This window comes from Procambarus clarkii, chromosome 35, assembly GCF_040958095.1.
Source record: "Procambarus clarkii isolate CNS0578487 chromosome 35, FALCON_Pclarkii_2.0, whole genome shotgun sequence".
NCBI lineage: Eukaryota > Metazoa > Arthropoda > Malacostraca > Decapoda > Cambaridae > Procambarus > Procambarus clarkii.
Window position 1 is genome coordinate 36,891,331 of NC_091184.1, and position 14,222 is coordinate 36,905,552.

Below are 14,222 nucleotides of genomic sequence, written 5' to 3' on the forward strand. Positions count from 1 at the left end.
TGTGGTTAGTTACATATAGTATTGATTCGGTCCGTCTAATTACCCAAACGTTTCCTAGCATTATGTAAATAATGAAGAAATATGATATATTTACTCACTATAATGTTGGTGCTGAATGTAGAACATTGGATAAAACCTATTTTTATAGCAAAATTAGACGAAACTAAGTGGTAGGTGATGCCATAGGAAGTCGACGATCTAAGTGACAATGATGTGGCTTTGAGTACTGTAATTAGATGGACCTAATTTCATTATAAAATTATATTAGTTCAGAATAAAAATGTGCGTGTTCATGTTCTTCATTCAGCACCAACATTATAGTGAGCAAATGTCATATTTCATTACTGTACTTGCATAATGTTAGGAAGCTTTGGATAGCTTTAAGTAGCTTTGGGTAATTAGACGGACCCGTATTGATTTGCTTAATATGCACTGCAGATTTGAGTTTTTACCAGTTTCTTGGAGTGTGGTTTGTCTTTTCTCTGCCTGCATTTTGGGTACATGCCCTTGTAGTGGCTGGTCCCTGGTATTTCCCAAATTAGCTGCAGCCTTCTGTGGTTCCTGTAGTTCTAGCTGGGCTCCAGGGTTCCAGGCAAGGCTTCCCCTTGCCTTTATGGGTCTTCCTGCACTATAAAGAGTAGCTCCACACAGCTTTTAGGAGGGAGGGGGTTGTGTCCTTCCAAGTTGTGACTTGTTTGCTTGTTTGCCATTGTAGGGATTGTTCTGCCTGATTTCTACAATTATACAGTAGTGTAATTACAGAAATCAGGCTGTGTGGAGGATGGAGTGTTTTATCTTCAGATTTGGTTGAATTTCTCCTCTGTTCTTGGGTCTTCCTCCATTTTTATTTCTTCTGGTCATATAGTCATAATGGCTTAGTGCTTTCTCTTGACCTTACCTCCTGGGCCAGCTTTTTGCCACAATTGGTCAATGTGTCCAGATGTTCTGGTTCGGTGTGTCCAGATGTTCTGGGCAGAGTTCCCTGCTCTGTGCCTGTTCTATTTTCCTTCCAGTAGAGGATACTGGGCCTGCAAGGAAAATTCCTCTACTGGGCCTGCAAGGAAAAACACCCCCAGTCTGTGGAGAGAATGCTGTAGTCTTTAGAGGATTTTTCAGCATCCCCCTTTGGACTTGTGGGACCACTGGGACATTTGTGTCATTCTTGAGATACAGCATCAGATTCCTCAGGTCTTATCACAAGTAAGCCTCTTAAGTTTTTATTTTTATATTTCTTATGTACTTTGGGCTTTATGCCATCGAGAACAACTTTATTAATTGTGCATCAGAGGTGTAAAATAAACTAGAGGAAGCTTCTGAGGAGGCCAGTTCAGGAATAGTATGAAGTATTCTGAAACGTTCCTTTCTTGATGCACTCTACTGACTCCCTGTTCCCATCCTGTTCTGATTTTTGTCCATGTTTGTTTTGTCTCGAGAGTGTTGTGAGTGTCAGGCTTCAGGCCCAAGTGACCTATGTATGTGACCTTCACTCACCTACTGGTGGTGGGTGAAGTCAGGGAATAAGTCGTTTGCCTTTTACAGAGTTTTTTATGGCACTATGATGGTCACATCTCTTATTCTAGAGGTTGTATTTTGTGACTTCCTTTCAACTTTTTGGATGATTTACCCTAATATTGAGTTGATCTGTAATTCTCATATCTTCCTCTACTGTAAAGATACATGTTTAGATATTGGTCCTTACTTGCGTTTGGTAGAGATAATCATAGGAACCCGGAGACTCGTTTGTGGCCCTGAGGTGCCAGTGCTGTAAACTCTGGAAGTCTCTTAGATGCCACCCAGAAAGATTCATTTCATTAAAATCTGTGCTATTTATATATAATGTTTTGTATAAAACTAAAAAAAATTACTTCATTGATAAAGTATTAAAGTACAGTATAGTTGTTGTTAAGCTTTTCTTATTTTACTCTCATGTTTCCAATACTGTACTGTAGTTTGACTATTGTTCAAAAGGTTTGGAAGTAATCGTGGATTTCAAGACAACAGTAGTCTAGGCCGTGGAAACATGGGTGGCAGTAGTGATTTTGGGGCAGGCTACACTCGTAGAGACAGAAGTGGCAGCCAGTTTGGCGGGAGAGGTGCAATAGAATATAGCAGCCAGGGCTTTGGACCTTCTGGCATTGTATGCAATCAGGGCAGGTAAGACAGCAATATCCAAGCATAAAACTTTTCAAAATATATTTTTATTTGCTAATAAATGTTGTTTAGGATCCATGCTTTAGTTGGTTAGAAATCTATTACTGTACTCAATTCTACCAACCAATATGGCTCTTATTAAACACAAACCACCAGTACATTGTACTTTTGAAGACCACTGCATCTAAGGATTAAATGTTTGATGTTCCAAGGCAGTTATATTTTTATATTTTTAACAATACTGTGGAGTGGAACCCTTTTTAATGGAAACTGGAAACTGGTTTAACGGAAGTCTGGATGTGACCAAAGGTTACCTTACGATTGTAAGATCGACATGAGTGAATGTACTGTAGTGGTAAATGTCAGAAATGTAGTTTAGCAGGCACATATTTACTGGGCCAGAATGTGCTGAGGAAAAGTAATACTTGTATTAAAAATGTACTTTTTCTATGTGACTTCATTAGAATGTGTATCAAAGCATGATCCGTTATTTGCACTAATAAAAACATAATCATGGCCAAAAAATTCCAATGAATCTTTTAGATCAGGTGCAATAGAAATTCTTATGCAATGGGAGGCATCTGCAGGGAATCACTCCAGTTTAGCTGGATTCCTTCTTTATTGTACTAGCACAGTATTTTTACAAGTGTAGTTATGGGAATTTGATTTTCAACTGAGTGAGAGTCAGTAGTATGACGTTTTGGGCAGATTTTAATTAAATTCTAATGGAAAATATTTGAAATAAGATTAATTATTTGTACCTTAAAACCTACCTTAAAACCTTTAGTTATGTAAGCCAACTGTTTGGAATATTTGTTGGTTAGAACTTGAAAACACCATTTAAATAAGTTATTTTTTCCTCCCTCCCCATTACCATTATTTCCTGTTGGTTCACGTGAGTTAGCAAAATGTGCTATTACTGTACAGATTTTGTATTGGAATTTAAGATTTTTATCTAAATTTAATAATAAATGTACATATTGCTTATTATAATTTTAATCCTCAAAGAGGGGCTATCAAATGTGCTACTGGCTGTGTGCAAACAATTATCATATAGAATGATAAAACGTAAGAATAATAGAATTATATATTTGTATGTAAAACATAAGAATAATGTAAAAAAACAACAAATGAATGCTTCGTTTCTGGATATGTAGTCGGGTGGACGGGTCAATGAGTGCATCAGCACTAGATGCACAGCTTACTATTTTGTGGTGTAAGAGCGAGTGGGCTTAATTGATCAAGTTGAATAGTTTGTGGCTTCACTTGTAAGTTTATATTATGTATTTTTTTTTGTTGAATAACCTAATTTATATACAGTACACATAATTAACAATGAAGACTGAGTACTGTTTATAGGTCTGCATTGTAACATGTACACCTATATAACACTTCAACCAATCTCTGGCACAGATCAAAGGAAGTGTATTGCAACCCCACCCCTTTGTTGTTATTCTGTCTGGGAAAGTTGTCCAGAAATACACCAGATTGACAATGGCAGGAAAGACCCATTTCTGATTTTGCAATCATTGCACGCCACTGGTATAGTACTTGATAACCTCTATGCACAATAAGCAATTAAAATGATAGCATTATTTTTTCACGGGTCTTGGTTAACTCCGTTGCATCCATATATATGTATTATTTACAGGATTTACATAAAAACTGGGTGGTGATAACTAAAATCAGGAAATGACCATAATGGCATTAGCCCAGGGATTAACAAGTAACGATAACTGACCTTTAAGAGTTAAGCTTAGAAAGGCAGCTGCTGCTGCTTTCAGTAATGTTGTGCACTTTCATTGATTGTCCTTTATAGTGCATGTTTTTCTGTTTTCAATTATTTTTCAGTTTATAGTTGTGGCATGCAATTAGTGACATTGTCAAGTACTTAGAAAGTGCTGTCTCTATAGTTAAAATATTTTCAAGTGTTTTTTCCACTTAAATTATTCTATAATGTAGTTCATTAAATTATTATAGTACAGTATATTTCTGAACTGAAGCTCATCAGGTGTTCCCTGATCCAGTCACTACAGTCCACTAGGATTGGATTCATGTGCTACACTTTTGTGATATTGTCTCCTAGTCTATCAAGTATCTTTGCATATGGTTTTATCGGGGAAAAGAAGTGTGATGAACACCATGGTGTGTCTAGCTAAGGCCACCACCTAGGGAGTAGCTCGTATGGCACACAAGTGAGAACTATCCTCAATGCCCCTGACAGCACTAATTAGCACAAGGAATGCCAATTAGCACTAACTTCCTTTGCAATCCGTGCTACTACCACCTTCCTCCCTCCCCCCCCACCACCACCACATGGCATCACTGTGCATTAACAAGGGAGGGGTTTCTTCCCAGAGTGCTGTTTCTTGAAGATTAATCTCTGTCCTGCGTGGCTTTTATTGCGACAGAAATTGGTGGTACGCGGTAATTGAAGTGTTCCCTCAAAATTGTTTCTTTGTAAATTGTTAAATCCCTTTCCTAAACATGTACATGTACATGTGTAAAAAAAAAAAAAAACACCTGGCTGTAGCGACATGATGAAGATGCGATGTGACATTACAAATGTGTGTTTGCACATGCAGGAAGCTCAGCGAGGCTGTCGTGCGGGCAATTCGAAACTCGCGAGTTGCCACAAATAAATTTTCATAATTTTTATCAGTGTATTTTCAATGCTTTCTAATTATTTTTTTTATCGTATCTGATTCACATTTGTGTCCTTTACAATATGCACACAGTAGAACGTTCATAATGTTCCAAGGAACTATGATACATGTCACTACAGTAATGTGTCCACAAAATTGTTTATTATCGCAATATTACGTGTTCAATACAAGTAATCAATCTATTTACACTATGTACACTCACTCTTTGCAGTCATACACTGTACTACACTCTGAGTACTTTAGAAGTGAGTGATAATCAAAGAAGCAGTCCATGGTACAGAGCACAACTTTGCACTTGATGCACCAAGTACACAGATTTTTGGTTTGTTTCTTCAGTCTGTGTGCTTGCAAACAATGCACTCACATACACCTTTGGTTTTAGTTCCTGTAGGTGGTATGCAGCCAAGCATATGAAGTGTAAGGTAGTCTTGAAAAGATCAATGACAAAATTCTGTCCTGGTACAACGTAATCACAAAATTTTTGTCTATCACTGAACACTTTTCGCACTTTCCAAAGTCAATACTAGTAATTTCGATCAACATTTGCAATGTTTTCAAAGTGTGGGCAATGTAGAAATATCAGGAGCCTGTCTCATGACATGTACTTGTTGAACACTGGGCTTGGAACAGCACAAAATTCGTTCCAATAATCCTATATTATGTGTTTCACGGAATGTTTCATAAGCAGACACAACTAAGAACACATTCAATTCAGCCACAGTGGTGTCCTTCCAACGTGTCATACGTGAAGCAGGTAATAAGCCACCTGCAATAAGTTGAAGTTGCAATGCATACCTGTTGGTTTTGTCAACAAGATGTTGCATGAATGGCTCATCAAAATTAGCCATAAAATATTCACTTTCACTCATATCTTCATTATCACAATCTTTCCTTGTTGTGTAATTCACCCGTGCTCCTTGTACTGGCACCACCATGGTGGTGTCAATTGTTTCAAGCGCGGGTTGGACAAGTATATGAGTGGGATTGGGTGGTTATAGATAGGAGCTGCCTCGTATGGGCCAATAGGCCTTCTGCAGTTACCTTTGTTCTTATGTTCTTATGTTCTTATGTGTTACTACTGGCATAGTAACACCACCATGGATGCTGTTAACACACTGTTCATCTATGCTACTTCAGTGAAGCATCATCACTGAACCCAGAAAACGATTTATCTATAGTATCGCTTTCTTCACAAGTTGGAGATGACACAGGTGGTGATGATAATGGTGAGGCCTGGCACTCATCCTGTACTGGATACGCTCGATGTATCGTCCTCATCTGTATTGTATCACTTGTATCCGACACTTGTGTTAGGTCTTTATCATTCCTTGTTTCATCAATATCACTACCCTTTTCTTCTTCAAACCATAAGGTCTGAATTTCATCATCGGAGAGCGATCTTTCGACACCACGTCTGACGGGATTGGGAGTCGAAGGCCCGTGCGCCAGCTATGGTTGCTCATCAGAACTGAGCCAATCCGTGGCTCTAGGGCATGCTAGGAATTTTTTTCAAGAAGGCTGCTGCTCACTGGAGGTCTCAGGTGTTCATCTCGTACCCAACCTACCGCATTTACACTTTGAATCTTACGATATCCCCAATACAGTATTGCTCCAGAGTCGAGTGGTGCACCACCATGCCCTGTGTTATGTCGGGTGGCGCAGTGCAGTGGTTAACAACCTTAGATAAATTTCTTCTGAAGGTGCTCAATATTGCTTTCAGTGAGGATTGACTCCTTTAGGTGTTCATTTGGTAATTGCTCATTGTTACATACCATCTATTGTATGACACGTACTCAACAGCAAGTAGTGATGATTCAGCAATATGCCGAATGGGCATAACTCCATAATTGGCATAACTATTAGATCATATGAAAGTGGTACTCGCAAAACCCTGTTTTTTCTCTACAAAAAATTGTCTTATCTCCTTGGGTGATCTATTTCTATGCAGTTACTGTATTTTCCAGCATATAAGACTCGGTTATATATTTTTAAATGTATCAAAAAATTGCCCTGCGTCTAATGCAATCATATTACAGATGTGAGACCGAGCGCCATAGGCTCGGGATCCAGACGAGTATACAATACTGGTTAAGTTCGCTAGGCACAAAAATCTTTGCCAATAATAAAATAATGAAAACAAGCCAAATTATCACTGTAAATTGTTACTAATAATAAAATATTGAAACAAGCTGAGTTATCGCAGTCTGTTCACAGTCACAAACTCGCAAGAAATTGCTTACACTACGTCAGCAGTTATGAAGGAAGCTCTCGTCTCACCTTCTTACCCAGCTTACATAACCCATGCCTGATATTATACATTATTTAACGACTGTTACCTTTAAGAAACATTTATTCATTATCTAAATGAAAAATGCTCCTAGAAATTTGAAAGAAATGTCCTTTTATCTGCCTGTCAGCCATTTGCAATGAGTAAATGACAACAAAACCAGAGCGTTGTGATAGTGCGTCTTCACCAGGTGTACTGCCCTGGTGGCCTGATGCGGCAACACAAGACATCACATCCAGAAATAAAAGTTTCACATCCTGTATAGCACTTCTCTTGCCCAAAATATAAACAAATATACAGCTGATCTTTGAGGAGGTAAGAGATGGGGGTACAAAAACAACTATAAAATATCTTTCAATAAATGAATGATGAAATATACTAAAATAGTTTTTTTTTTTTTTTTCAAGAAAATATCCTTGTAAAATAGGGGCGCATCCTATGAAAGAGTGCGCCTTTTATGCCGGCAACTACGGTAATTATGCTCATTTCTTAATTGATTGCTAAGCAGGCAGAGTCATGATTCTAAACATGGATAATTGTTTGTAAATTGATAGTGACTCAAGTGTGAGCTAACCTCATGAATGCACACTGAGGGAACTACATTTTTCAATGATAGTCTATTACATGTTAGGAAAGATGTAAATCCATCTTCTACTACAATATTAAATAAACCAAAAACTTCACCCTTGAGTGCAACTACAGGAAGTCATCACTACCTCAGGTTGGTGGTAACCTTTGGTCAGACCATTTCTTAGAGGAACTATAAAAAAAGTTGAGAATAAACCGGTTTAGGTTATGCAGGATTGTGCCTCTTTGCAATTAACTCCTCCTTTTGATGGAAAGTCTATCATTAAACACAATGGTGAATGCATTTCAACTATCTTAAGTCTTGTTCTTCTGAGTCAACCTTGATAAGGGACTTTATGAGAATTGTAGTTACGGCATAATTTTGTATAACCATACAGTACATGCTTTTGCGACATGATTATCAGTCGTTTAGAACGTTGACTGCAAGATTACTCTGGTTCAGAGAAAATCTAGTCTTGATAACATTAATTTATTTGCAACTATCTGTATCAACATACATTAAATCCAATTGGAATGGATGTAACTTTATTAAAGTGTCAAGGCAAAGCTTAGATGCAATAGATAATGAGGGCAGAATATGTTTCAGCAGTATAGCCAACAATAGTGATGATTCACAGTTAAGTTCTGTCGTGTTCACACTGCAGTATCAGTAGGAAGTGTTGGGATCACCTTTCGACACTGATGTCCAGGAATCAATAACTAGTCTACCTGGCATGTGTAACTGATGAATCTTGGGGGCTCTACATCTCTTAAAAAGATACATGCATGCATGGAAATTCATAGACACCATTTAATGAGCATACTCTCATAGAGCGATGCCACGAGGCGTTCCCTTTTCACCTTCTCTGGTATTGTTAATTTCAGTGAAGCTAGTCCTTGACGGGACACAGCTAAAGTGCAGCCCACAATTAAAGGCTGTATTTTTTTCCTTAAATTTACAAGAAACGAGTTATAAAATATTTCTACATCTTTTATTAAACATTAATAGATGTGATTTGATTTCTTCTTGATCTAACAATTGAGTAATTTCATATTTAAACTTTTAAATGCCTGTAAATGAATTAAATGTATATTTATTGAAACTGCATATGCATAATTGTTTTGGAGTAGAGTGGCAGTTTACATTTATATTTACCATTTGTTGAACATGCAGGAACATGAGTGCCATGAGCTCAAACAACCCAATGGTAAATCCTTGGGCAAGTGGTGTAATTCCGAATGGGAGGTGCTGGGATTGGAAGTCACGGTGGAGATTTCCTACCACCTACTGGAGGATCGGGAACAAGTCTCCTGGGAGAGTATAGAGGAGGAGGAGCTGCAGACCTGGTTGGCTCCATCAGACATCTCAGTCAAATGAATAATCCTGAGTCAAAGCTTGCACTAAATATTCTCAATACAGTGCTATCTACAGTAAGTGAATTATCTGCAGTACTGTACTATTTTTAATTTTTCTATTTTGTCTGAATTGCATTTCATCTGTTTTATCATTTTCCAATTTACAAGTGTAATGCATGATAACTGTCATATTTTTCAATAATATTTGTTATTGAAAAGGTGTCATTTCTAAAGGTTTGAACTCTCATTTAGAGTTGATTAAAAAAAACATTCAGTATACTGTATTTAATGGAAACCAAAAAGTTTATAGTTAAATTGTTGTTACACAATCACAAACAATCATCATATTACTTAACATTCTGGGTGATAAGCACTTAGATTTTTTATTCAGGTAAAGGTACATACATTGAGTTACATACATAATGTTGGATTTAAAGATAGAGATAGTACATACAATACCTAAAGCCAATAGTACGCATAGCGTTTCTGGCAAAAATTTACGTTTCTTCCTGTAAATGGGTAATATTATTCTATATGTATATACACACACCGATAAATACAAATACTGTACTTCTATTAATAAATACAAAAAACATACTTACAAAGGCTACAAATAGACATTTAAGCAAATCCACTATTTGGCATTCTTGGGACAAAATTGTTGTATCTCTCCAGTATATCATCAATCTTCCCATTGTGATACATCCATGCTATTTGTTCTGGAACAGTCTTAATGTACATCAGTCAACAGGCACTCAACATAACGGGTGAGGATATGAGAGCATGACATACCACATAATTTACACGTACTGTATTTTCATTTTCACCTGTTCTATATTCCTAATTATATTTGTATCCAAGACTGAGCTGCATGTGTACACACATACACATACCCGACATGAACCTTAGTCCTGGCTTTGTTGCTGTTGACTCTTCCCTTTCACAGTACATACTCAAATGCTCTAACCTTCCTAACAAATGTGACCTGATTTAGCCTACCCCCCTCCCCTTTTCTTTTTCTTCTTTTTCTTACCCTCTTATTCTTACCCATCTCATTCTTCCTTTATCACACTCATCACATTTGTACCTTTCATTCTATTCTCTCCTTATTCGCCTTATTCTTGCCTTCTTGTAGGAATTAACCTTCTTCTCTTACCTGCTGCTCACCTTACTCCTTATTTATTGCCCGTGCCTTTGTCTCCCATCACATTCGACTAGATAATGGTCCAGGATGGACCAAAATGTCGTAGTTTCTACATCTTCTGGTGTGTGGTTTGGTCATGCATGTGTACAGGGTGTTACATCTTTCATTTCGGTATCAAATTGTTCGCAATGTAAAGGCTCGCATTTTAAAGCTATTCCCATAATAATAGCACAATAAATATAATTTTAACATTTTAACCATAAACGTACTGTATATACAGTACTGTATAATCTTTCAAGTGTTCTGTGTTTCAAGTTTCGTGTTACATCTTTCATTTTGGTATCAAATTGTGCATAATTTAAAGGTGCTCATTTTGAAACTATCCTAAAGTCAATCTGATAAAAAATGAATTTTATACAAATATTTTATTGTTGGACTCGTACTTGCGTTACGAGAGATGACTGAAGAAAAATTGGTAACGCGTTTAAGCGCTACGAGAGTGCGAAAGTGTTAAATTAAATATTACACAAATTTCCAACTTATTGGCTTCAGTGTCGTGAGAGTTGCATCCCAATATTTTCAGAAATGCATTTTAGATTTTTTTAAAAAGAAGAATGTTTGTTGATAAGGAGAACAGCTCTTATTAACTGTAACTAAGGGATAATGGAGTACTAAAGAGATGCAAACACCTGTTCGATCCACAAAGAAGAATAGTAGTAAGAAGTGTCCACAAAGTTGATCTGCAGCTGGTGTCTTTATAGCATTGCTGAGTAATACATAACAACACCAATAATAATGAGTATGTTATTATGCTCTATTCTGTTATACAGTGGAACCTCGAATAACAACTTTAATCTGTTCCGGCGCCATGGTCATCATGTGAAATTGATTTCATTCAAAACGAAGTTTCCGATTGAAAAGAATGTAAATAGAAATAATCCATTCTACCATCGAAAAACATCAATATGATATTCGGTGTTTTAAATAATGGAGCAGCCTACCTTACATACACTGAACAAACTTTTATGACATTTTTCTTTCTTCAAATTTGTTCCATTTTTTTTATTTTATGTATAGCAAAAGGTTCGTTCGGTGTTTGTCAGGTAAGCTGCTCCATGTTTCTTAAATAAAAAAAAGTTAACAATTTGAAAACGGACAAATGTCATAAAGGTTCGTTCAGTGTTTGTCGGGTAGGCTGCTCCATTATGACAATCTTTCCGTGTTTCAAGTGTGTTCCATTTGTTTTGTATTTTTCATTTATTTCTCAATAACAGAGCAGCCTACCTGACAAACACCGAACAAACCTTTTTGACATTTGTTCTTTCTTTAAAACAATTCATTTCGTTTTTCTACATAAAAGTCAATGCTTTGCAACATCCCAGCATCAATAGCATCTTTAAACAAAGAAAAATAATTTATTTGCATCGTCGGAGGCGTCTGAGAATGTGCGAGAAGCAGCCCGCGACCCCACCATGTTGTGTTGGTTATTCAAACGAGCGGTCGCCTAACGAGACGAATTGTCGGCGATCAGGGCATTCGTTACCCAAATTGGTCGCCATTTGAGGCGGTCATCACTCGTGGTTCTACTGTATATCATAAAAATACATTGCCCAATGTTAATATGTTACTTTCACCAATGTCCAAAAAAGTATTTGTTGGATTTTTTTCATCCTTTGTTTATTATCTAATTTTGTTGTAACCTCTACATCCTGGAGAGTGCATACCCATCCCTAACTTACATGAAGATAGAATGAATTTGGTCAACAAATAAATCAATCACAACTGGTAGAACTTGGGACTTTGATTATTTTTTTTTTTTTTTTTGCTGATTTTTTCACAGATTTCAAGCTATTTTCGTTGTGACATGATAACCACCTACAAAATTATCAGGGGATTTGACAGGGTTAGGTTGTTTTGATGATTAGGGACCAGATTAGGGCTTTATCGCTTTATCACTTATATCAAGTATACATATTTATCCCTTAAATCATTATAATTTTCCCCATATTTTTTTTTTTGGTGGGGGGGTATTTTTTCTTGACTTCTTTCCAACACATATTGACCTACAACTTTCACATTCGAGTGTGAATGCCAAACAATGATTATTAAAACATACAAGTAAATAAAGGAATTAGAACTACAGTATTCATTGTCGATAACTTCAACTTCAATTATCTCTAAAAACTAGAATTTCAACTGTGAGTCAGCTTCAAAAAATCCAGTTTCTGACCAATTCTCACCATTTTTACATACAGTGTGCACAGCTGTCAGTTCTGTAACCTTATTAGAATGGATTTTTCATAAATCCTAAATGTTTGGAGTTAAAAAAAAAAATTAGTCTAAATTTGGCGTATACAGTACATGTACTGTATTTCAAATGCCACATTGACAATTTTTTTTACAACCACCTAACTGAAAAACCTATATCCTAAATCTGTGAAAATGAATATCATGCTATTCTGAGGGCATAACAACACCAAATGAACAATTGGTAATAATTTATATTTTTGCATCTGATTTGAAAATCTGAAGTTTTCAATATTTAATTTCATAATTTTTCTTATTTCTCAAGTTATGTTTGTGATCATTTAGACAAAGTTGCAGGATTTGCTAGTAGATTATACACAACAAATTGGAAAGCGTTTCAGCAAGTTTGAGAAATTTAACTTATGGTACCATCAGGTCCTGTTGTATATGTATGCCATATGCAGTTTAAGGGTTAACGACTGGCTGGTTTGGGCTTCTAGCCAATCCTTGTGTCGGCAAGCCAGAGTTTGTTCCTTTCCCAGCCATCTGGGTTTGGGTTCCCTGTGTTCTGGTGGAAGTTTCAGTTGGTACTATCCTGGGTTCAGACATGGATGGTTCTCGTCTGGGATTTTTTATTGGCTTCCCTTCCTGGTCGATGACTGTTATGCTCCATGTATGCAGCTCTAGCATAGAGTCCATACCTAGTTAAACACAAGACAGAGTTAGAGAAGATTTGGAGGGTATGCCACCAGACCAGTCCCAGAACTGAGAGGTATGAGCTACGAGGAAAGGCTATGGGAGCTAAACCTCTCGTCCCTAGAAGACAGAAGAATAAGGGGAGACATGATAACCACCTACAAAATTATCAGGGAATTTGACAGGGTTAAGTGTCAGAGTAGTTAACAAATGGAATGCACTAGGCAGTGATATGGTGGAGGCAGACTCCATACATACTGTAGTTTCAAATGTAGATTTGATAGAGCCCAATAGGCTCCAAAATCTGTACACCAGTTGATTGACAGTTGTGCTTGCAGGGGTACCAGTCTCTCAACTAGGTGAGTACGTGCTGGCTTGGTTGTAGGGTTGGAGGAACTTTATTCATTTGGTCTTGGTGGGTGGTTTCTTTATCTGTACCCTGTTCTTTTTCTGGTGGTTGGGTTCCAAAGTGGTCCTATAGTCACTGATTCTTAGTTTCTACCATTGCATCATTTGTTGTTTGGTCGAGGTTATTCATTGCTACCTATGCATGACCTGGACTGCTTTGGGGGAATGCATTCTTTATTGATCTGGTCTCTTTGATACCAATTCAAGGCTCATTAACTTGTGTCAGACTTGTCATAAAATCTCTTCAGCCTATGGACTACTTTCATACCCATGGTGTTCAGTAGTTTTCAGCTTTGACCAACATACTTTCTGTTTTGTCTTGGCCTGATTTCTGGGCTCGGGGTTTTGGAGGTCTACCAGGTCTAAGTCCCATTCAAGCTTGTGTTGGCCTGGGTATGGTTTCATTTCCTGAGTTCTCTCCTTTGGAGTTTTGAATTTTGCTCATCTTCTCCCCCTCCCCCCAGTGAGTCCTATTTTACTTTTCTCTATTAACAACAAGGAGCCACAGGCTCCCAGAAAGAGGGGTTTCATTGCATTCAATGCTGGTTTTTAATTTGTTAAAATTTAAATAATTTAGATATGAGAGAATTTTACCCATTGTCACAAAATTGGGGATGCCTGTAGTGACAAGTGCTCTATCTTCTTGGGAAAATTTAAAGCGTCTCCTTTTATGCATGTTGAGGATATTCTTGACTGAAGA

General features: G+C 37.2%; 1 protein-coding gene across 5 annotated transcripts in view; it reads left to right on the forward strand.

Moving 5' to 3' along the window:
- The window catches only part of LOC123768420 (zinc finger protein on ecdysone puffs), a 42,224-nt gene that overhangs the window by 4,988 nt on the left and 23,014 nt on the right, over positions 1-14,222 (forward strand). For 3 of the 5 annotated variants that reach the window (XM_045758929.2, XM_069336355.1, XM_069336354.1), the window contains one exon: positions 8,846-9,102. In XM_045758929.2, the coding sequence (XP_045614885.2) occupies positions 8,911-9,102 (192 nt within the window). In that variant the 5' untranslated portion in view covers positions 8,846-8,910. Of the gene's footprint in view, positions 1-1,968; positions 2,155-8,845; positions 9,103-14,222 lie in introns of all 5 variants that reach the window. The other 2 variants (XM_045758926.2, XM_069336356.1) reach the window with 1 other exon arrangement.